At 43.7% G+C, this 24,801-nt stretch overlaps 1 protein-coding gene across 5 annotated transcripts in view; it reads left to right on the top strand.

Annotated features, from left to right (window-relative positions):
• The window catches only part of srgap2 (SLIT-ROBO Rho GTPase activating protein 2), a 78,483-nt gene that overhangs the window by 29,750 nt on the left and 23,932 nt on the right, over window positions 1-24,801 (top strand). For 3 of the 5 annotated variants that reach the window (XM_085775819.1, XM_085775818.1, XM_085775821.1), the window contains exons 2-4: window positions 10,407-10,599; window positions 18,871-19,033; window positions 23,742-23,804. In XM_085775819.1, the coding sequence (XP_085631945.1) occupies window positions 10,407-10,599; window positions 18,871-19,033; window positions 23,742-23,804 (419 nt within the window). Of the gene's footprint in view, window positions 1-8,523; window positions 8,758-10,406; window positions 10,600-18,870; window positions 19,034-23,741; window positions 23,805-24,801 lie in introns of those variants that run through there. The other 2 variants (XM_085775822.1, XM_085775820.1) reach the window with 2 other exon arrangements.

Genomic DNA, 24,801 nt, shown 5'->3' with positions numbered 1-24,801 from the left:
GCTAGTTAACTTTTGATAAGCAGCCTATTTCATTATGCATTATGCAGCCCCCCCCATGTCTCCCCATGCCCCCCCACCCCTCCTCCTCTTCTTGCCTCCACATGAGAGGAATCAGAGCATACGATGGTTGTTGGGGAGAAGAGGAGGATCAGAGCGTGGAGCTCCCTCAGCTGGAAACTCACCGGTTGGATTCCACCAGTCCACCGACACCCCCCCCCCCCTCCTCTCTATCGCTTCGTGACCCCTGACCCTGTGCACCCCCACATGGCCACAAAGATGCTGTAACACACTTCTCATCTTCCCCTCGGCTTCCTGTTGGTCTCACTGGCCAGTAAAGGGTTAATGACTTCCTGATCTGACCACAGAGGTGCAGCCTGCAGAGGAATTTACCCCCCACATTTACTACTACCACCCCTCCCTTCTCTCTCTGTCACCTCCTTTTCACTCACCATGGAGGCTGCAGCAGCTTTAAAGGGATACTTCACCGAAAATTGATAATTCACCAATCATCTACTCACCGTCATGCCAAGGAAGGGTTTGGAGAACTTTCGGAGTCATCAAAACACTTTAGGAGTTCCAGGGGGGGTCCAGCTGGCAACGGATTTTCATATAATGGCGGCGGATAGAGTTCACTTTTGAATCGTCCAAAACACACACTATGAAACATCCAAATACCTCCATACTGCTCGTCGGAAAAGTTGCTCAGAAAACATTAATGTGATCTCTGTTTTTAGCCTTGTTGTAGCAGCAGCTCCCAGTGGCTGCGTGAGATTTTCTGCGAGATGTTCGTTCGTTGTTGTAAACCATTGGATGTGTGATGTAAACACAGAAGTACATCTCGCAGCAAATCTCATGCAGCCACTGGGAGCTGCTGCTACAACAAGGCTAAAAACAGAGATCAAATTATTTTTTTCAAACAACTTTTTCATGTGGCGGCTTCAGGACACTTGGGTCAGTACAGACGAGCAGTATGGAGGTATCTGGATGTTGGACAATTCAAAAGTGAACTCTATCCACCGCCATTATATGAAAATCCGTTGCCAGCCAGACCCCCACTGGAACTCCAAAAGCGTTTTGATGACTCTGAAAGTTCTCCAAACCCTTCCTTGGCATGACGGTGAGTAGATAATTGGTGAATTATCGATTTTAGGTGAAGTATCCCTTTAAACTTGACATCACAAGGCCTCATCTAACATGTGATAATTTAGCAAACATAATATTTAAATCTTTCATACTTGACACCTGAAAGAAAAGAAACCAAAAACACCTATAATTTACAGTTGCGTCATTTGCACCAACGCTGCAGTTATGTAGTTTTTGTAATTTTACACTTTTTTCAGCAGTCGGTTGGTCATAAAACTTCGGTCTTGCCTCGTTTGAGCACCAGTAAACAAGCTTTTTTTCACCAGACTGATACTCGTGTCCATGATTTCACAGATTCCAGGAAATCAATGCACCAGTAAATAAAAATGTTCCAGCTCCTAATATCCCTGTAAATGGTTGTTTCTACAGCTGCTGCAGTCAGGTCAGGTGCATGTTATGTTATTAACTTGGTGCCGTTTCCTCCTTTTTACATATTTCACAGACCAAACCCCGACAGTGATGATGATAACACGCTTCCCATCTTTGTGCATTTTTCCTTAGAAATGTCAAACTTATCTTTTAGGGCGGTGGCGGCCCCGTTTCTTTTCCTCATCTATTGTTAATAAGATGTTTACCCATGATGATGGGAAGTTTTAGTTTTTTCATATTGTGGCCTTTTTCTTTTCATGTCAGTGAGCCCCCACTTCTGCAGCATGTGTGTTTTTTATTTTATTTTACATTTCCTGGGTCATCCACTGGATTAATTGCTGCTCGGTGCATGTTTGTTTTTGTGCGCTGTGCTCAAGTGTTTGTGTGGAAGAAGAAAACTGAAAGCTGAAAGGTCGGTGGAGGTCTAAAAACATCCCACAGCACCTCGGCACTTTCTCCTCTCCATCATGAAGTCGGGTGAAAAAGTGAAAAGTACTAGAAAGTCACGATAACTTTTTACTGTTTCCCCCCTCCACCCCCGCTGAAAACTCCTATTCTTGATTTATTTATGCCCCGTCATAGCAGAGTGTAGCTTTTTATTCCTCTGTCGCACACACACACACACATATACACACACACACACACAGCAGCAGGTCTACTCTGCAGTGGTTTTGGCTCCGGTGCAGTTTTCCATGTCTAAAAGTCAAAACGCTTGTAAAATTTCCTCCTTAAGACGACACTGCTTTTCCTAGATTTTTTAATCTCTGGGTGAGAGAGGAAATGCCTATATAAGTTTTCGTGTGCGTGTGTGTGTTCATGTGTGTCTATGTGTAAGTGTGTGTGTGTGTGTGTGTGTGTGTGTGTGTGTGTTTTCAGAGGGAAAGGCCTGGACCCAAGGAAAAGACACCGGCTGGAATCTTCCCCATTCCTGCAATAGTTTTCCCTCCAACACTTACTGTACTGTAACTCTATCTTTTCCTCTACTCCCTCGCTCTCTCTCTCTCTTTCTCTCTCTTGTGCTCGTGCATGTGTGCGTGCATATGCATGTGTGTGTGTGCATGTGTGTGTGTACAGTGAAGCGGTATTAAGGCAGGCATGTCTGGAACTAATAGATTCCACCCGGCTGAAGAATCCTGTGAGGAAACACTACCTGCAACCTGAGGCTGCAGACTACCGACCGACTGGTTGGACTGCCGGTCCCCTGGCCCCTCCATCCCCTCACACACACACATACACACATACATACACTGCTAGCCCCCCCCCCCCACTCTCTTTTGAATGCAAACCCCTGGCCCAGTTTCTCTCTCCTCTCTCTCTCCTTCTCTTCCTTCTTTTCCTGCCCTGCTCAGGTTCGGAGGGTTATATTGGTGAACTCCACAGCTGCCTGTTTTTCTTCAGGCCCTTTCATTTGGAGAAACACACACACACACACACACACACACACACACACACACACACACACACACACACACACACACACACACACACACCTCCATCTACCCCCCCACCCCATCATCCTGCTACACACTCACACACTTCCTGTAGTTGTTTTAGTGCGACCCTCCCCTCCCGTGTTGCTCCCTACTGGCGATGAACTGGTCCGACCGACTTCCTGTCTCTCTGTCCTCTCTTCCTGTGTGTACAGGGATGAATGGACATATTATTCACTGTGACGCAGTGCCCCCCCCCCCTGCACCCCCCCTCCCCACTCCACTCCACCCCTCCCACCACCACCACCACCACCACCACCCAATTACTCACCCTTTACACTGCTTTCTGTTCTTTTTCCCTCTTTCTTTCTTTCTTTCTGTTTCTTTCATTCTTCAGAGGACAATAGTATGAGCTCACAGTGGTACAACTCTAAACTATTACCGCCCCCTTCTGCTCCCCCCTCTCCTCCTTTCCCCTCCTCTCCCCTACTCCTCTGTACTGCAGTATCAGCCCCCGGAGCAACAAAGACCAGGCCTTTACTGCATAAACACTGCATATACGCCAGCTCGCACGCACACACACACACACAGACACACAGACACACACAAAAACACAAACAGAAAAAGAAGAAATGTTATCCGTCGCTGGTGGCGAGATCATCCTGGTTGGGTGTCTTGGATTTCTTGGAACTACTTAACCGTGTGTGTGTTAATGTGTGTGTGTTTGTGTGTGTTCATGCTGCGTTCACTGATTACCTGGCACAGGTTGTGGGCACTCGCAGCCAACGCAGGCTGAGGAGCTTGTGTTTAGGATTATCCCGGTTTTTTAGAGCAACTTGAGTCTTGGTGTTTGTTTGGCTTTGGGGGCGTCATTCGGAACAAGGTGAGATTCACAGGTGGTTAGATATTTAAAGGTACATTGTGTAGGAATTACTCCCATCTAGCGTTGCGGTTGTATATCGCAAGCAACTCAATTGTATTTTTCTTGCTGCATTCACGTGAAATTGGGCAGACGGCAGACGGACGACAGCCGCTGCACATAAACAAGCCACTATGTAAACAAGTGGTCCGTCAGCACGAGGCAAAACAATACACCTGACAATATGTTGTCATGGCGATGTCGTACTGTTTACCTGACCCATGTTTTACCGGCTTTCTCTGGACTTCTGTGACTAAAATGACATCTGGTTTGTTAGCGACGGCCGTCTGCCCGACTGCAGGTGAATGCAGCATCAGTGTAACGCTCCATTCCTCCTCACTGCGTTACCGCGGTGACTTTTCACAGACGCCACCTCGACCTGAGCCGACAGCTCCGGTGTCTCCGCCGAGTTTCCGTGGTTTCCTACCGTCACGCTGCCACTGAACGTAAAAACATGGCGACACCACATGGCAGCCAGCACCGAGCTTACCCGCTCCATGTAGATATGAATGATATGAACGGCAAATTCAGAGCTGAAAGGAACACTTCAGTTTGTTGATGGGGGGGATTACTGATTAATGAAAAACATACTTTTGAACCAAATATAGATAACAGGAGAAGTTACACAATGTCCCTTTAAAAAAGAAAAAAAAAGACTGAACACTAAACCACGTCATTTCCCCTCTTCCAAATAAGTGACGATGAAAGGCTTTCTGATCTTCACATGGTCGTCTCATGTTTCCCAGCCGTTGCCGGTTTCCCAGACTTGAAGCTGTGGTCTAAATTATTCTCTTTAACCGATATCCTCGAGATTACTCAAAAGAGAAACACAGGAATCTCCCAGATAATGTCACAGTTCAGTTTTATTTTCTGGACACCAGTGTTTTTTTTTTTTTTTAGTGTCAGTTTCTTGAGAAGTGGAGCTGTTGCAGCAGATCTGGAAACCTTCTGTTAAAACACTTTTCTGAAGCAGCTGTTTAACTTTTCTGTGCTGCTGATGATGATTCGACCAGGAGAGCAGAGTTGTCGTTTGCATCGTGTCGGTCCAAACCGTGGAGGTGCTGCACTTCTTCCACTCCAGTTTCAAGTTGCGTAACATCGTCTGTGCAGAAGCCGAATGGGAATGGGACTTCTTTCTGGCACCTTGAATAATTCTGTTAAATCTTGTCGGAGGAGTTTCAGCACCGAGAGGAAAAAATATGAAGATGGTGTGAAGACTCGATGTTGCAATGAAGTGAAACTGCTTTTTTTTTCTTTCTTTTTTTTTTTTAAAAATGAAGCGGAGCGTCTGTGTTTGGGTCTGTCCTCCTCCTTCACACTGACTCTCCAGCCACTTCAAGCCTTGTCTCAAACACTCATCACATCCAGTTGTAAACATTTGCCATGTGTGTGTGTAACTGTGTGTATAGCTGTGTGTGTGTGTGTGTGTGTGTGTGTGTCTCTACAAACCCAGTCCAATAATAGAGGAGGACAGATCCGTCCTAGCTGGATCGCTGCCGTCAAAACAGCTCAGAGTGACAGTTTGGATTCGCCGTGTCCCATTGCTATACGTGTGTGTGTGTGTTGCGCCTGTAGCCTGGTTGTTTTCAGGTATAATGAGCGCTCGCAGCAGAGTGTGTGTGCATTTGTGTGTGTGTGGCTCCTTGTATCTAGGCCAACTCAGAACAGCATCCAGGGCAACCATCACTTCTGTCAGCTCCCAAGAAAACAGCCTGAAGCTGGTGCTGTGTTGCTGCTGCAGAAACTCCAACTTTAACTACAAAATGTAATGTTGCAGGAAAAACATGACTCTCGAGTTGCCAACAAAAAAAAAAAAAAAAAAAAAAATGGGGGATTCAAATATTATGTGACTGGCTTGGATTGCCTTTTGGCAGAGTGGACGATTTCCTTTTCTTTTTAGTTGTGTTTCCTTCATTCAGACATTTGTATGCAGCAGCAGCAGCAGCTTTGAGGCAACGCAGACAAACAGGCAGGCACTGACCACGGTGGCAGTGTCAGTCAGTCGTGCAGCGTGGTGGTGGTGCTGCTGTCCACATCCATCATCTCTCTCTTCCTTGCTCTCGCTTTATTTTTTGCCTCCTTTCTAGAAAGCAAATCAATAATGGATGATTGGGAGCGGCAGGTTTTTGGATGAAGTGGTTTTAAGGTAGAAAGAGAGGGGTCACGCACCGTTTTAAGTAAAGTTTGGGAACTCAGAGTTGGACGTAGGAGTGCTGCTTATTCACATATCACCCAGTCAACTACACTGTGTGTGCCACAGGAATCCAACAACAGGTGGCTCCTATGGATAAATGGTTAGTTTTAATATAAACGTGTGCTTAACTTTCAGTTTATGTGTTGAACCATCCATAGAGACTTATTCCTATACTTACTTTACTAGAGCGTTTCTATGTCCTTTTAGTTGTGCCCTTTTGTTTTCTTTTTTTCTGCTTTCCTCTTAATTCGCAGCCAAACTTCACTGGTTGTGTCATTGCGTAACCTGATGATTGACATCTGCCAGTCAATTTTTTTCCTATTTCCCTCCTCTTTTCTTTTTTTCTCAGACTAAAATGTATCCAAAGCAGGCAAACGGGCGATCTCTGGATAACTTCATAGAGAAATAAAACACAGACAGAACACAGATGCAATGAGACAGACCCATCACGCGCAGTTTATTTATAAATTTTGATTGACAGATGATGGAGCTTCAGGATCCAATAGGTACCGGTCACAAACTAAGCACTGGATACGGAGTAAATAAACTCCTCGTCACCTGGTCCAGGGTCAGATGCAGGTATAGACTTCCTGGACCTTTTTTGTAAGAGACAGGTTTTTATATAGGTCACGGTGCAGGTGGACCGCTGCTGCACATGTGGTAAAGTGTATAGACGAGGCTCGTGCAGACTGAGCCAGACAGACAGACAGACGGGTCTCAGGCGCAGCGCTACAGACTGAGGAGGCGGAGAGGAGGATGAAGAGGAGGAGGGAAAAGAGAAAGAGAGAGAGAGAGAGCAGAGCATCAGTAAAGTAGAATCCCAGAGCCCGATTACAACAAGACCTGCTCTCATCTGCCTGGAAAATGTGACTGTGGGCTGTCTGGAGAGGAGAGGAGGGGGGCCGGGGGGGAGGAGGAGGAGGAGGAGGCGTCACATTTCACTTCTCATCCCAACTAGCACTTCTCCTCACTGGCTCAGGGGGGGATGATGACGGCTGTTGCAGGGGGGAGACGGAGACAGAGATGGAAAAGAAGACCTGCATCGATCTGATTCTTTCCTTCTTTTTTTTTGAAACATGTTTTTATTTGAAGAAATGAATATTGATCACAGATATTCAATATACAACATTTTTCTAATTTTCTTTCCCCCCACCCATCCCCATCGTGCTGCCAATATGAACAAATAAATAAATAAAATAATGAAAATAAACTTGTGAGTGAGAAGCACACCTCAAATGTTCTATACGAAGGAAGTTACAGGTATGAAAATACTATATACAAGATTAAAATAATACCGTGATACAAAATAAATAAATAAAGAAAAATAAATGAAATAAAAATAAAAAAGCAAATAAAAACAAATCAATAAGAGAAAAAGTGGAGGCTGTTTGCCTTTTTAAATTTTTTTATCTTGTGGGAGAACTGCAAGTTTCTCAAAATAAGATAATAGAGGGTCCCATGCTTCATAGAATTTTTGGGTCGACCCTAACGCAATAATTTATCAGGTCCTTCATCCAGGAGGAGGCTTTGGGTGGATGTGCTGATTTCCACTCTGATTCTTTCCTGACGGGGGCAGCTCCTCCTCCTCCTCCTTCTCCTCTCAGCTGTAGCTGTAACTCCTGATCATCTGATGTCAATAACAGCGTTTGGATGGATGCAGACTCATGGGAGTTGGTTCATCTGAGCAGCCAGCGGTGGTTTGGTTTGGTTTCATTTCATACACCCATATATTTAGTAAATGGAGTCGCTCTTCATCCTAATGTGACAGATAGAGACCTGAGAGGGCGCGACCCCCCACTATTAAATTAATTTACCTCCCATTAAAGCTGCTTTTCTAAACACTTACACCCCCACATGGGGCTGCCGTCGTCTTCGCACATCCTTCACCCTTCGTTCAACCTGCTCCTCTTTTTATTACACCGTTTGTTGTGCCTGTTATTTATTTATTTTCTGTGTTGTTGTTGTTGTCTCCCGCTCCATTTAATTCCAAGGCCGCCATGTCGAGGTTTTTCCTGCCGCAGCCTAGAGAGGCGGTGCGCTGACTCACCCCCCCTCGCCCTCCCCTCCCTCAGCCATCGTTGACAACGCTGTGCTATGAGGAAATTACACACACGCGTATATAGACCACGAGACAATAACACATGTTGTCAAAGCAAATATCCACAGCAGGTCATTAGCACAGGCGCTGACTCTAAGTATGTGTGTGTGTGTGTGTGTTTAGTTGGTGAGTGTTTGTGCCACAGAAGCCGCTCCGCTCGGCTCCGGCCCAGGAGGACGACGAGTGGACGAAGCCGCTGGACGGTGGCACAGAGTTTGGTGTCTGTGTTTATGAGACAGACAGAGAGAGAGAGAGAGAGAGAGAGAAGTGGGAGATGGGGGGGGCGGGGGGGGAGGGGGGGAGGAGCAGGGTGGTCACAGACACATTTAGATATCCCACTTCTCTTTGTGGTAATGAGAAACTGCACTCTCAGCTGTTAAACACAAAGGCAGCATTAACAGTCGCCGTCAGCCAGAGGCTCAGTTTCTGCCTGCCTGTGAGGCTGTGTGTGTGTGTGTTTCAGTTGTGTTGGAGTGTGTGTGTGTGTGTGAGAGAGAGAGAGAGTTTGAATGAGTGTGTGTACATTAGGGGAGTCTATACTGCTCTGAAGTCAGTAGGATGGAGTCCAAAGCCGTCCGCTTCTTCTACACGCAGCGCTGTAAAGGTACGAGACGTAGAGTCGACTCGGAGATGCGCAGTTGGGAGTGTGTGACAGTGTGTTTGTGTACTTGTGTGTTTGTGTGTGGTGTTTCTTACTTTTTTTTTGTTTTTTTAAAGGGTTGATGTGCAGCCTGCTCAGCAGTGGCAGGCAGCTATGAGAGCATAACATTAATCTGTCAGCTGTCAGCACTGATCCAGCTTATCACCAGTCTGTGTGTGTGTCTGTGTGTGTGTGTGTGTGTCCTTGGTGGGTGTTTACATGTGTGCACGTGTTGCTGTGTGTGTGTGTGTGTGTGTGTGTGTGTCTGTCTCAGACTGTGTAACTGCACTGGGCAGGATGCGTCTGTAGCCTCTGATTGAGTGAATCCAGTCTGCGCTGACTGACTGAGTGCACTCTATTAATTTGAGGTTGAGGCTGGAGAGCAGCACAGACGGAGGCAGGAGGAGAATGAAAAGTGATAAGCTGCGATAAATAAATGGCTGCTGCGCACATATGAATGAATATGATACACAACACACACACACACACACACACAGACACACACCCAGCAGTCTGTGCTGCAGGATTTCAGCCAAGAGACTCCAGGCTGATGTGTCAGAGCTGTGGCAGGTGTTTCCACAGGAGCTGGAAAAAGAAAAGGAGAAGCTGCTTGCATGTCGTTAAAGGGACATTGTGTAACTTCTCCTGTTATCTATTCACGAAAATCGATTATTTGGTTCAAAAGTAAGTTTTTCATTAATCAGTAATCCCCCCCATCAACAAACTGAAGTGTTCCTTTGCCGTTCATATCATTCATATCTACATGGAGCGGGTAAGCTCGGTGCTGGCTGCCATGTTTTTACTTTCAGTGGCAGCGTGATGGTAGGAAACCATGGAAACTCAGCGGGGACACCGGAGCTGTCGGCTCAGGTCGAGGTGGCGTCTGTGAAAAGTCACCGCGGTAACGCAGTGAGGAGGAATGGAGCGTTACACTGATGCTGCATTCACCTGCAGTCGGGCAGACGGCCGTCGGTAACAAACCAGATGTTGTTTTAGTCACAAAAGTCCAGAGAAAGTCGGTAAAACGTGGGTCAGGTAAACAATACGACATCGCCATGACAACATATTGTCACGTGTATTGTTTTGCCTCGTGCTGATGGACCACTTGTTTACATAGAGGCTTGTTTATGCCGTTACGTGCAGCGGCTGTCGTCCGTCTGCCCTCTGCCCAATTTCACGTGAATGCAGCATGAAAAATACGATTGAGTTGCTTGCGATATACAACCGCAACACTAGATGGGAGTAATTCTTACACAATGTACCTTTAACGCAGCTGTAATACGCAATCTCGTGTATACATTTATATGCAGGCTGTCGGCCTCTAGAAATGATATAATTTTGTTTTTGTGCGATGGTGAGAAGAGCTCATTACGGTTCCCTTCAAGACTATATCTGGTTGATAATGATATAGTCTGATATGATGAGGCTATGTTTGTGAATCGATGTTTGTTTTACATTGTATTGTTGCATTGTTGTTTTTATGGTCTGTCTTTTATGTACTTTTAGTCACTATGGACCTCTGGATTGTGTCCTTAATAAAGTCTTATTATTATTACTATAATAAAGAAAACAAACAGGTCAAACTCTCTCTCTCCCCCCCTCTCCCCTGGCAGAGGTGCGTGCCCAGCTGGTGGAGCAGCTCAAGTGCTTGGACCAGCAGTGTGAGCTGAGGGTGCAGCTGCTCCAGGATCTGCAGGACTTCTTCAGGAAGAAGTCGGAGATCGAGATGGACTACAGCCGCAACCTGGAGAAGCTCGCAGAGAGGTTCCTCACCAAGACGCGCAGCACCAAGGACCACCTGCTCAAGTACGACCATGTGCACACACACATGACACGTTATAAACACACACACACTGACACTGCAGACTGAGCTCAGCAGTCTTCACTTTTTTTTCTTTTTTTTCTTCGAAGATGAAACTTCACCCGATTTCCTTATTTAGCCTTTTTTTTTTTGAGCAGCGGACAGTGTTTTGGAAACCGGTGACTTCCTTCCTAAGAAAAGAGAAGTTGAGGCAGAAGAAAATGAAACAGAGAGAGAGAGAGAGAGAGAGAGTGTTGAAGGTCACGATGGTGTTTGTCACTCTGTGAAGTACAGACTTACACCACTCATGGCTTCCCAGTGTGATCACATGTAACATCAACTCATTATGAGCTGGAACATTTCGCTACGATCCTCATTTCAGTTCAGTTGTGTCTGTGTGTGTCTGTGTGTGTTGGTGTGCATGTGAGTGTGAATGTGTAAAATGCAGCCAGTAAATGACCAGGTGGTGATTTTGTGCTCTGACTCTTTCGCGGTGTCTTGCTGTGAATGTAACCTTGCCCAAACAAGGATTCTCCCTCGATGAGGAAGGTCTGTCTCTCTTTCTCTTTTTCTCTCTCTCCTTCTTTCTCTCTCTGTCTCTCTCAGTCCTCCTCTGTCTCTCTCACTCTGTCACAGATACATGAGATCCATACAGATTCACACTGGAGCTCATCAACTCCAGCAGCAGCAGCACCACGACGTGTTGTTGTATAATTTTTCTGACAGATTTCGGTGGCAGAGAGAGAGCAGCCTGTTACCGTGTGAGGAAGGAGACTGAGCTGCTAGCTAGTCATAAACCACACACACACAAACACACACGTGCACGGTGCACAACTCCTTGCCTGCTCGTGTGTGTCCTCGCTCTCTCTTTTACCCTTTTGCAGAGAAACTGCAGAGTCTAACCGTTCGGCAAAACTCCCTTAAAGGAGAATTCCGGCCATTTTTGACCCCTAAATCGTTGTCCTGATGGTCACCCAGTGTTGGGGGAGCAAAACAACGTGACTAAAATTGATGCAGGCAAACCAGAGTTACACCATGGCTACCCGGTGCTAGGGATGGCCACAACGCTAACCTATGGGGGCAATTCTTTCAACCACAACAAACACTCAAAAAACAATCAAATATCTATGGTACATGACTGGAATCCTTAGAGACACCACTGAACTCATATAGTGTACAGTATAAACAGTATAAACTTTGTGTTTTTGCATGTAGTCACTCACCTCAGATAGCCGAACTCTGAAACATCCTGGAAAGACATTACTATCCGATCGCAGAGCGCCTGCTCTCCCCACCACAGAAACAAACACTTTGTGATGATTTCTTTACAAAAATAAACGGTCAGAGATATTTTGGACATTACCTCATCAATCATCAAATCATCACAACAAGGAAAAAGTATTTGTTTCTGTGGCGGGGAGAGCAGACGCTCTGCGATCGGATAGTAATGTCTTTCCAGGATGTTTCAGAGTTAGTCAGTTTATACTAAATACTGTATACAATACATTATATGAGTTCAGTGGTGTCTCGTATGGATTTGAGTCATTTACCATAGATATTTGAGGAGAACGATTTAGGGGTCAAAAATGACCGGAATTCTCCTTTAATGTCTGATCGCTGTTAATGATGTGAAATCACTGTAGGTGTCTGTGCTGGTTATAACTGCAGTGTCATTAATGTGACACCACTGCAGCACTGTAAACAACCCTCAGCGGCCTCAGTGAACAGATGAGACGATCCCTCAGGTTTCCTGCTTCTCTCTCCTGAAAAAAGCTGAAATACAAGTGAGGAAATTAGAGGAAGTGCAGGAGAGAATGAATGAAGTCTGATCTCTAATTAGGTAGAATTGCATTTTTTATGGCTCATTGCTGCAGAGGAAACTGTCGAATGAACTGTACCTTCCAAAATTACAACTATTGAGAAGGACTGGACTCTTTCCTCTCCATTTCCTGTTAACTATGACCTCCTCTGAAGCTGCCTTCCTCTTTTTTCTCTCTCTCTCTCTTGTCTTTACTTATGCATCATTCAATTTAACTAGAAACATACATTTTTCTGCAGAGGGGTCAAAGCCCATCCAGCCCTGCTCTCTGACACACACACTCACACACACATGCAGGCGCAGACTAAAAGGGATCGATAGGTTCTCTAAACGAAACCCAATTCCAGCCAAGAGGACAGTACACACACACACACACACACACACACATATGCACACACATACAGCCTCTAGCCCAGATCAATACTGAGGCAGTTGCAGAGTGTATGTTTCCCTCTGTTGCGTATTTCAGAGGGGGGAGGGGGAGAGGAAGGAGGAGGTGAAAGGCAGAGAGGACAGAGAATTATAAAACTCTGTGTCTTTATGTCACATCGATCCATCAGGACGTCACGAGGCCATAAAACCACATCTCACTGACAAGTTTTTAATCTCCACTTTTCATTTCTCTGTTTTCTCGTCTCTCGCTCTCATTTTTTTTACTTTTCTCTTTTCTCTTCCTCCAACATCTGTGTGTTTAACAGTCTCTCTCTCTCTCTCTCTGCATCTGCTGCAGCTCAGTCCGGGTGCCACGCTGGAATTTCAGCTATTTTCCGGTTATGTGTGTTGTGTGTATTTTTGTATGTGTAGGTGTGTTAGTTAGTATGTGTGTATATGTGTGTATATGTGTGTGTCTGTTTCTCCATACAACCAGGCGTTGATGCTGCTCCAAGAATTGTGGGGTGTGATGGTTGTGTGTGTGTGTGTGTGTGTGTGTTGATCCCATGGAGACTCCTGGTATTCCTGCTATTTGGCAGACTGAGTACAGCAGTGGTGGTGGGATGGGGGGGTTACATGGTTTAACCGTATTATTTGTGTGTTAGTGTGTGTGTTAGAGTGTGTGTAGTGTGTGTGTGTGTGCGTGCCCCGAGGCTGACAGGCAGATTGGTCACATGGAGAAGCCCTCACAAGTTGCACGCTGATTCAAAGCCGACCCTTATGCTAAATATTAGCCCAGTTTCTCTGTTAACAAGCTGCAGCCCCTCACACAGCTCCACTTTATTTCTATGTGTTTTTTTTTTGTTTTTTGGGGGGGATTGTACAACCACACGTGGCTGGAAAACTGTTGTTCAGTATCTTTTGTGGCTGTATTCATTTAAATCTGCCTAGTTTTTGTTTTAATTTTGTGTTTTTTTCACTGCTCAGCCTTTCTACATTGTTTATGGCTCCTAAAGATAGAAACACAATCAGGAGGAGTCACATGTTTTTCATGTTTTTCCTCAGCCTGTTCTTATCTAAGTCTGAAATACAAGACCGATAAGGGATTCATTTGGATTGATCCTTATCATGAAAAGTTTAGTGCTGCTGCTTCTTAAAATATCATCAAACTGCACATGAGACAGTAAATGACACAACTCTGAACTTAATTCTAGTAACTGGGTGAAAATAGTTTCATACTGGGGAGAAATCTGTTCAATATGTCTCTGGGTTTTTTCTGTAGCGTAGTTTAAAAAAAAAAACAACATTTCTGATTCTCCACAGCGTAAAGGAGTGAACTAAATGTTCCTTGAGCATGCAAAAGAATAAACATAAACCTAAACTCTTTGCCCAAAGCAAAAAAAACTAGGACAAAGATTTAATAAGAGCTAGAATAAAGATATAGAAGAAGGGATCGACCGATATGGCTTTTTCAAGGCCAGTACCAAAACCATGAAGAGCTCTAATGGTTTAACTGGAATTATGAATTAAAGGGCTGGATAGCTTCAGCCTACACCTTTGATCTATGTAATATTTATGAACTAAGTTTGAACTAAGGAATGTATTATTAAAGGTTGATTGATTGTGATTGATGCCTGACTGTAAATAATTTGTGCAAAAGATCAAATAAACTAAAAAACTAAACTAATAACAATAGCGATTGTTAGTAATCATGGAAACCGATAACTGATATTTAGAACCGATATTCATATTCCAGTCAAAATTAGTATTTTGGTGTTGAAATTTAGAATAAAACCCCTGGGATTAGACTGAATACAGTTTAATGTTTGTTCTGTGATACAAATCCGAGATAAAAACCCTAACTCTTTTTTTTGTAGAATAACACAAACTGTAGCTCAGTGGGCGGGACATTGTTACTCAGCCAAAGAGTGGTGACTTCAGGCAGAGAGACGGCTGCATCAGAGCCAAAGGAGTACGTTTTAAAATAAATTTAACTAATCTGTCATCGGTGGAAAGAAAACGCCCGATGCCGATTGTCGTAAAAATGCCGAATATTGGCCGATAATTGGTCGACAGAAAAGAAGCAGCGACGGATTTACATAGCTCAATAAAACTGACTCGACTGATGGAGACAAAGTGACAACAGAACATCTGTGTGTGTGTCTTGGAATATGAGATAATTAAAAGGAGATTTTATTTCTCTGTATGACTGCCTTTAAGATTTATATGCGATCTAAATCATATCACGGTGCTAAAACTAAAACTCAAAATACCACACACTGTAACAATGTCATGTAATCTGGACAATATGGGAAACATGTGAGCTGTCTGTCTGTCCCAGCTTAGCTCTTTGTGCAGCCGAAACCTTTTCTCTTCATGTTGTGCGTCGTCCTGTTGTTAGTTCACTGTCAAACAAGTGTTCCTGCTGCACAGCTGCTCTCCGCCACCACCGCAGCAGTAACTATTTGCCTGCTCAGCTCAGCTCAGCTCAGCTCGGCTTGTGTGAAACCGCCAGCAGTCATGACCTGTTTAGTGCGATGCTTGTTTGATCCTGAATGTAAACGACCATTTAGCATTTTCCCTCCAAAGCGACCCGTCCGCCTGCAGCACCTGACCCGCTGTGTTGCTCCCAGCATGCACCACGTGACCTTCTCCGGGTAGAAAGAATAGATAGATAAATAAATAAATAAATAAATGAATAAAGGGCCGATGACATTTTGGGTTGTTTGCCTTGTGATAGCTGAGGGGTCAGAGAGCCAGAGCCAGAGCGGTATTTCACCCAGTGTTGGCTGCTGCAAGTTGCTATTACCATGGTGATCACCATCATCATCATCATCATCGTCCTCGTCGGCGCTGGCTGGGCCGAGGGTGACATGTCACATGGAGGCAGTTGAACAAATAGAGGAAGTGCAGCTTGTTTTGCTGGAAAAAAAAAAAAGTTGTGCAAACACATGACGGAAAAGAAACAGACAGGAGAGAGAAGTTGCAGCAGAAAGTGATACAGACGTACGTGTGTTTATGTGTGTGTGTGTGAAGTGTGTGGTTCATTGAGTTTAATGTGTGTAGGTGGATTTTTCCTTTTTTCTTTTTCTTTTTTTCTTTCCCCCTTGAAGTCATTCAGTTCGTCATCTGACCAGTGACGGTCAGTACCAGCAGATCACATCACTGTTTATGACTCATCTCATCATCAGATCCCACTCTCTCCTTCACATACACATATCCACATCCCCCCTTCCCCCTCCCCCCCGGTCAAAGACTTTCTCTGTGTCTCCGACCTTGTGTATGCTTGGGTCATTGCTCTACTTTTCATGACCCTCATCTCTGTGTGTGTGTGTGTGTGTGTGTGTGTGTGTGATGTAAATGCCTTGCAGCTCTTTGCTCTCTCTATCCAGTTAAAGCTGCTCTTAACAGCACAAAGACTCTTCTTTCATCCACTTACACTCACTCATAATCCATTTTGCCCACTAGATCATCCGTGGATCATCCATAACACATACTGAACACACACACATTCACATTCACACACACACACACACACACACACACACACACACACACACACACACACACACACACACACACACACACACACACACACACACACACACAATGCTCATGCTGATGTTGTTGTGTATATTGACTTTCGGAGGACCAGACAAAAGACAATAAAACACTGTTGGACTATTAAACTGTTAAACTGAAATCATTACAGTCTTTAAATCTCTCTTCTTCTCCTTTTTCTTCCTCTCATCCCTTTTGTGCGACAGCTGTACTTGTGGGGGAGTCTTACCTCCTCCTGCTGCGTTTTGTACCCTGGCTGAATCCCCTGTTCACTGTTTGGGCTGGCTGAGCGTGTGTGTGTGTGTGTGTGGCTGTTTTGAGCATGAATCCCTCTGATCATTTTCCTCCTCCCTGTCTGTTATCCCAATATCTTGTCTGATCTCCACAAAAACTGTGTATTTTTTTATGCAATGTTCCCGTCTCTATGTTTTACATGAAGAAACTCTTCGTGCATATGTGTGTGCGTGTGCGTGTGTTTGCGTGTGTGTGTGCATCAATCAGCAGCACGAGGCGGAAACTTTTGAAGATGAAAGCGACATAATGTTCATCTTTTGTCTAAATATTTGCTCTGAGCTCCTTGAACAGGACGGCCCAGAACAGAACCTGCTGCAGCTTAACATGAATACAACTGAGGTCGCCATTATTATTATTAAAGGGATAGTTCAACATTTTGGCAAATTGGCCCATTGCCATAATCCCTATAGTCATAGCAGTAGGTTCGTTAACTTCCATTGTCGATGCAAGCTATTTTTAGAACAGCGGAGCAGAGCCGCGAGCTGCTCAGAGCTACGCTACGGAGGCTCATGGGATTTCTTGGTTTCAAATACACAATCCAACAACTCCACAACGCTCTGGTGGACAAGTTGTGACCTGCACATTCACCACACTATGAGATAATAACACAATGTTACCAGACAGAGTTGTTTTAGAGGTACAGTAAATGCAGAGACTGCTTGATGAAAAACTGCCCCCGACGGGAACGCGCATCAGCGGTTTTGCATGAATTTACCTCTAAAATAACTCTGTCTTGTACAGTAACGTTCTGTTATTATCTCATAGCGTGGTGAATGTGCAGGTCACAACTTGTCCACCAGAGCGTTTTGGCTCGTTCTAAAAATAGCTTGCACCGACAAAGGTAACGAACCTACTGCTATGACTATAGGGATTATGGCAATGGGCCAATTTGCCAAAATGTTGAACTATCCCTTTAACCCAGATAATCTAACACACACTCACATCTCTCTTCATCATAAAATGTAACAAACAGCTGCAAAAATCTCGTTGTGTTATTTTTCACAACTTTCGCAGTTTTGATGAGCCTGTAAAGTCAGCGGTGCAGTCACACACAGATGCTTTCCAGAAAACACCCCGAGTCAGTTTTTCACACCTTCATTTACTCCCGTCTGGACGAATGCAACTCACTTTATACACGTTGATCGTAACAGAGTCAACATAAACTGCAGTTACTCCAGAATGCAGCAGCTAAACTCTTAAAAAAAACCCTAAAAACAATGAGCACATCACCCCTGTTTCACAGTTTCTGGGCTCGACACATCACCTCCTGTCGCCGAATGAGTCCTGTGCAGGCCTTTTATCTTCTTTTAAATCCCTTTTTTAAAAACATATTTTTATAAATGTGCTTTTACTGGGCTTTGTTTGAATTTTGTTCATATAATCTTCTTTATTTTTATCAGGCAGAAACAGAAAATCCAAAATCTGCACAGATGCACAATATATAAACACGTTGCACTGACACACAACTGCACCAGCTAATATTCTCCCATCTTTTGCTCTCCCTTTCATTTTTACTCTCTGAACAAAGGATGTCACACTTCCTCACTTTTCTATAGAGAGCTATCACAGCACATTCTCCTCAGTAGTCCCAAATATTCAATATTCTGGTATAATTAGGCACTTAAAGCAGTTCTGCTCTCCGTATGCTTGTGTATCCGACCCATTTTGACTCTTAAATGTTTTATTTCCAATAATGTAGATTTCCTGAACAGTTTTCTTCCCTTCAATAAGTAAAATACACACTAAATACAATGTTGTTCTTTTTATACCGTCTTAATTTGCTGTATTCTTTTATATTTTTGTGTGTTGTAACGCACGACGGAGTATTAGGGCCACATTGACAAATAAAAAAATCACAAACTTTGAGAATAAAGTCGTAAATTTACGACTTTATTCTCGTAATGTTATGACTTTTATCTCGTAGGAAATGTACAACTTTATTCTTGTAAATTTACGACTTTATTCTCGTAAATTTATGACTCTATTCTCGTAATGTTATGACTTTTATCTCGTAGGAAATGTACGACTTTATTCTCGTAAATTTACGACTTTATTCTCGGAAATGTATGACTTTATTCTCGGAAGTCTGTGTTTTTTTTTTCTCAATGTGGCCCTAATACTCCATTGTAGTAACGCTATTACGATATAAAATAAGTTTATTATTATTATTATTATTATTATTATTATTATTATTATTATTGAGCTAATTTCTGTGTGTGTGTGTTTGCAGGAAGGAGCAGAGCATCCTGTCACCAGTGAACTGCTGGAACCTGCTGCTGCTCCAGGTGAAGAGGGAGAGCCGCGACCATGCCACTCTGTCCGACCTCTACCTCAACAACATCATCCCCCGCTTTGCACAGATCAGCGAGGACTCAGGACGCCTCTTCAAGAAGGTAAACACACACACACACATGCATGCACACACACACATATGCACACACAAACAGCAGGATTTGACCGACACTGGTCGTTCCAGTGGAATTTAATATCACTTGTGCTTGAGGTTATGATCACAGTGGATGCATTTCGCTGCTCTCCAAGTCTTTTTCATATGTGTGGAGGAATGCAGCAGCTCCAGCCTGATGTGCTTAAATCTACGTCATATTTTTTTTTTTCTTCACTCACCCATTTTGTCTCTCCTGCATCTGTTTTCTGTCTGTTTGGCTGTTTTATTGACTGACGGCGAGTCAGCTGAAGCTCAGGTCAGCAGAGTTTAGGCCGTCTGCTCGTACAGTAGCCTCATTCTTGTCTCCTCTGATCTCTGCCTGGAGACTTAGGAGAGAAAAAGAGACGAGGCAGACGAGTAGATGTAGAGGTAGACCTGGAAAAGAAGGAGTGGGAAGTGGGTGGGTGGGTGTCGTGAGAGGAGATTTCTCTGGCTTGACCTCGTAAACCCACATACCGGGGCTGAGGTCTCCCCTGGGAGACGGTCGTCCATCTCCAGGCTGGACGATGTCAGACTAGATACAACGATGGCAGAGTGAGTTTTTTTTTTTAGTAAAAACACACTCTGATGTTTTTGATGTACATGCATCCTCCTCCTCTTGTTCTGCAGAGAGAACATGTCTCTGTGGTTTAGGTAGTTTACATAACCCCTGTAGTCATAGCAGTAGGTTCATTACCTTTAATTGTCGGTGCAAGCTATTTTTAGAACGGCGGAGCAGAGCCGTGAGCTGCTCAGAGCTACGCTACGGAAGCTCATGGGATTTCTTGGTTTCCCTCATCAAACTCATCAAATACACAATCCAACAACTCCAAAACACTCTGGTGGACAAGTTGTGCACCTGCACATTCACCACGCTATGAGATAATAATGGAACATTACAAGACAGAGTTGTTTTAGAGGGAAATACAGAGACTGCCCCCGACGGTAACTCACATCAGCGGTTTTGCATGAATTTACCTCTAAAACAACTCTGTCTGGTAACGTTCTGTTATTATCTCATAGCGTGGTGAATGTGCAGGTCACAACTCAGAGCGTTTTGGAGTTGTTGGATTGTGTATTTGATGAGTTTGATGAGGGAAACCAAGAAATCCCATGAGCCTCCGTAGCGTAGCTCTGAGCAGCTCACAGCTCTGCTCCGCCGTTCTAAAAATATCTTGCACCGACAATTAAAGGTAACAAACCTACTCCTAAGACTATAGGGATTATGGCAATGGGCCAATTTGCCAAAATGTTGAACTATCCCTTTAAACTTTAGATTAAACAATTTCACGTTGAAGTTTTTAGGTCGAGATCCGAGTGCAGTTTTGTAGCGAGGATGGAGAAGAATGTTATCGAGCGAAAGCGCGGCCTCACGAGTGTAGTGAGATAAGTGTGTGTTAGTGTGTATGTGTGTGTGTGTGTGTGTGTGGGGCAGGCAAAGTGAAGCAGCCTGTGTGAGGAATGTCATGGCAGAGGCTGCTGATTTTCTAACCAGATAGGTCGACTTTGAACTGCAGTTACAGTCTGATCGCAGGCGATGAAATCACACACACACACACACACACACACACACACACACACACACACTTACAAACTTTCACCCTCATTTTACTGTCTGTCTGATACAACAGTGCAAAAAAAAAAGAGAGAAAAAAACTCCCTCTCACCATTTCCATTTTTCTGACTCCTCTCTGGCACGAGCTCGGCTTTCATCATGTCTGGGTCATGACGAGCAGCCGGCACGAATACACACACACACACACACACACACACAGATAATACTCTGTTGGCTAATTAAGAAGATAATTAGTTCATTTACAACATTTCCAGTCAACGGCATGAATTGCAGTAAGTGCCAGAGGCCATGACACACACACACACACAAAGACACACACATGCAGATGAACTCCACAGCGCAGAGTGGGAAAGTGCTGTGCAAAGATCTTCTTCTCACTGACGAAGATGAAGCTGTAATGAGTTAACGAGAGCTCGTCATCATCATCATCATCATCATCGTCAGGGCTGGAGAATGTGTTAGTTTGTGTTGTGAGCCGGACACACACACACACACATGACCAACAGGCAACGTCAAAGGTCAAGAGTCGTGGTTGATGGATATGAAGGTGGAGCTCAGGGCTCAGTCATGGCTGATTGCTTTTTGATTGGTCGTCGTCTGGCTGCTCGTCACCTGATCTGAGCCTCCTCCTGTCACCTCCTCCTCCTCCTCCTCCTCCTCTTCCTGCTGCAGGATCCTAAATCTCTCCCTCCAATGAATGTCACTGTCTCTCCTTCCTCTGTAGCAGGTATCCCCTCTGCTCCCCACTCCCCTTCTTCTCTCTGTAAACCCCTCCACCTCTCTTCTACACTGCTCTCTCGCTCTCCCTCTCAAATTCCAATTTGCTTTATTTGCATGAATGTCACAAAGACTATGTTGCCGAAGCATAGAGACTCAATGAAACAAAACAACAATAAACTCCATAAGTATATATAGAATAAAAACTTATGAAAAATAAAATAAGATTAAGAGAATTGTGTTTCTGCGTGTGCATGCATTTTTCTCTGTGTGTAGAATGATAAACAATAAAAAGATAATAAGTGATAATGAGAATAGTGATAGTGATCTCGCTCTCTGTGTTGCACCCTAACACAACCCACTGCCCTCCTCCAGGAGAAGACAGATGCTTGACATACGAAATCTGTTCTTGCTTTCTGTCTGCATTCCTTATCCATATTTCTTTTTTTCTTTTTTTTTCATTTGACTATCTCTGCTTATTTTCCCCTCCCTCCTTCGCTCCTCCTTTATTTTCCTTCGTCCTTGTCTTTTGCTTTATCTTTACCTGTTTGCTTCCAATTGAAGTCCTTTTCATTACAGTGGAAACCGCTTATAGTGATCACAGATATAGTAATCAACCGCTTATATGGATCCATACAAATGCTGTTTGGAGAAATAAACCCCGACAGGTTGTATGGAACCCCGACGCGAAGCGGAGGGGTTCCATACAACCTGAAGTGGTTTATTTCTCCATAACAACCGACCAACTGTACATTATCCCGCTTATTACACGGTTTACGAGTGAAATAATTAATTTGAAACATAATTCTGATCAAAATACGACTTTCATCGATTTAAAATTGCATTTAGCGAATCTGCAAGACCGGTCACTTCCGCTGTTTTGCCGAGCCTCCTCCCGTTCGTGCATTTGAAGCCTTTGATAATCAATCAGTGGATCGATAGATTACCATACACGTGTTACGATGTGTGTATTGTGTGTAGTCGTATCTGTCATAAACAAGAGATTAACTTTACTGTTTACGGGGTGCGTTTGTGTCGCGGAGCCGCGGTGCCACCGAGACGAGAGGAGGAGAGCTGTGACACCGGGTCAGAGGCTCTGATCAGCAGGTTTGGTTTCCAGCAGCGATGTGGAAGGAGCCTCCACTCTCCTTGTAACAAGTTACCAGTCATTTATCTAACATCACTATTAGTCCGACGCTGTTTAATGACGGTAAAAATGAAACACAAGGTAAATATCCTGCATAGTTTCTCTTTTCTGTGCTGCGCTGATCAGAGCGCTGTCCCTAGCAACGGTCTGTTATACTTGACGACGGTCCGTTATACAGAAATAACAGACCGCAGAACGCAGCGCTGGACCAATCAGAGAGCAGCATTCAATAGAGCCGTGTAATAAAAATAATTAATTTATCATAATAAATTTACTAAACTGCACAACAACGTTAAAGGCAATGGCCTATTTATAATTTTAACCACAGTAAGCTATACATTACTGTGCTGTTGTGAACAGTATTTGAGTTATGTCTGTGCAGTAATTCAACTTGCACGGTGCCTCTCGAAAAGCATTTTAAACGACTGTATCATGTTTGATACATTAAATAAAATCCAGTAAATGCTGAAGCTGTCCGTTTGTTACATTTTTCTCATTGAAAAACTCTACAAATGGCATTTAGATGATGTTCTGCATAAAAAATGAAGTGAAATAATAAAAGATCGGTTATAATAGTCAACCACTTATAGTGTAATATGCAGCTGGTTTATGCTTCTCTGTTCGTCAGTGTGAGTTTGATCGAGGTCCGTTTTAGTCGTGGGGGAGAATCCCACCACATTCGATTCATGTGTGTGTTTGTGTGTGTACATTTGTGAGTGTGTGTGTGAATGTGTGTGTGTCTACTGATGTGTGCGGGCCCTGTGAAGTCATCAGTCACTCGTAGCTCCCGGCTGTAATGTCTGGAGAACGGTACTCCCCTGTATCACTCCCCCATCTTCTTCCCACTTTAACTCTTTTTTTTTTCTTTTTTCTTCTTATCTTTCTAACTGTGTCATCTTTCCTTCTTGTCTTTGGCTCTTTCTCCCCCTCTCTCTCCCCTCCTCTGCATCCATCACCTCCCCTAACTCATCCAGTTATCTGTAACTTCCTTCTCTGGCTCCACATCCATCAACTCCATTACCTCCTCTTGCTCATTCATCTGCACCGGGAACTCATCCACTTCTGTTCGGCCTGATTTCCTCTAATCTTGATCGATGGTGTCGCAGGTTTGACCACATTACACGGCTGAGCCCTCTGAGTGATGGCGACGGGGTAGACGGACGGTGGGAGGAATCAGCAGTCAATGGGTTTTTTTTTTTTCATTCACCTTAATGTGTCTTTTTTCTGTCTCTCCAGAGCAAAGAGGTCGGCGTGCAGCTGCAGGAGGACATGATGAAAGTCCTCAATGAGCTTTACACGGTAAGAGAAGCCGCTGTCGCCTTCACACCCACCACACAACACGTGAATCCATTATTATGTGTTGCTTCTTGTTCTGCAGGCAAGACATCACAGCTGTTATCAGTCTGTGACTCACAGGAGGAATAGAAAAGTGAAAACTTTAAGCTTTAAAAGTTTTCTTCAACTTATTTAACAGCACATTTTAAAACCATATATACAAATTACACAATAGCTAACAGGCACAAGCTTTGAGACAAACACAAAAACATGGTTATTAATGATGGAAAAGAATCATACATTTATGGTTTGGTCATAAAACGGTAATCTCTGACCTCCACTTGTGTTCCAACCTAAAATAACCCATCAGCAAGTTTGTTTACAGAAGTTCATGGTCCCCAGAGAATGAATCCCACTGGCGTCGGTCACTTCCCCTTTTCTTCTTTCATTCACATGAGCAGCCTCACATTTATGGTTTTGACTGCATTTCCTCAAAGCTACAAGGCTGATTGAACACAGATGAACTTTATTGACTCTAATTTCAATTTTTCATGTCGGAATTTTTTTTTAAAATTTGCTTAAATTTAATTTGGTTGTTAATCAAATACCTGAAAGGCTAATGAAGTTCCCAACCTCAGCTGCTCCTTTGTCTTTTATGATGCTAACATGCTAAGTATAGGTGATGAGCATGATGAACATTAGATCTGCCAATTATCATTAACATAAGCACAGAGGCTGTAGTTAGCATTTAGCTCAAAGCACCACTGAGCTGCTACCATGGCTCTTATTATTATATTTTTTTAACATTTTTTTAAATTTATTTTTCATCCATACATTTACATTATTTTCCCTGCACATAATCTTTCTACATTTATTCAAGTATTGTGTAAGAAAAAAACATAAATGACACTTTATAATTAACATTTTATAATAAAGGCCCAAAACTTCCAAGCATCAATTAATTTTTAAAATTTTCTGAATTCATCATTTATGAGACATGAATAATCACTCAAACATGTTT

Source organism: Trachurus japonicus, chromosome 5 (assembly GCF_045865225.1).
Source record: "Trachurus japonicus isolate A0001 chromosome 5, Traja_1.0".
NCBI classification, from domain to species: Eukaryota; Metazoa; Chordata; class Actinopteri; order Carangiformes; family Carangidae; genus Trachurus; species Trachurus japonicus.
Note: the sequence above shows the minus strand (reverse complement) of the source record. Positions and strands in the feature narration are given on the sequence as shown.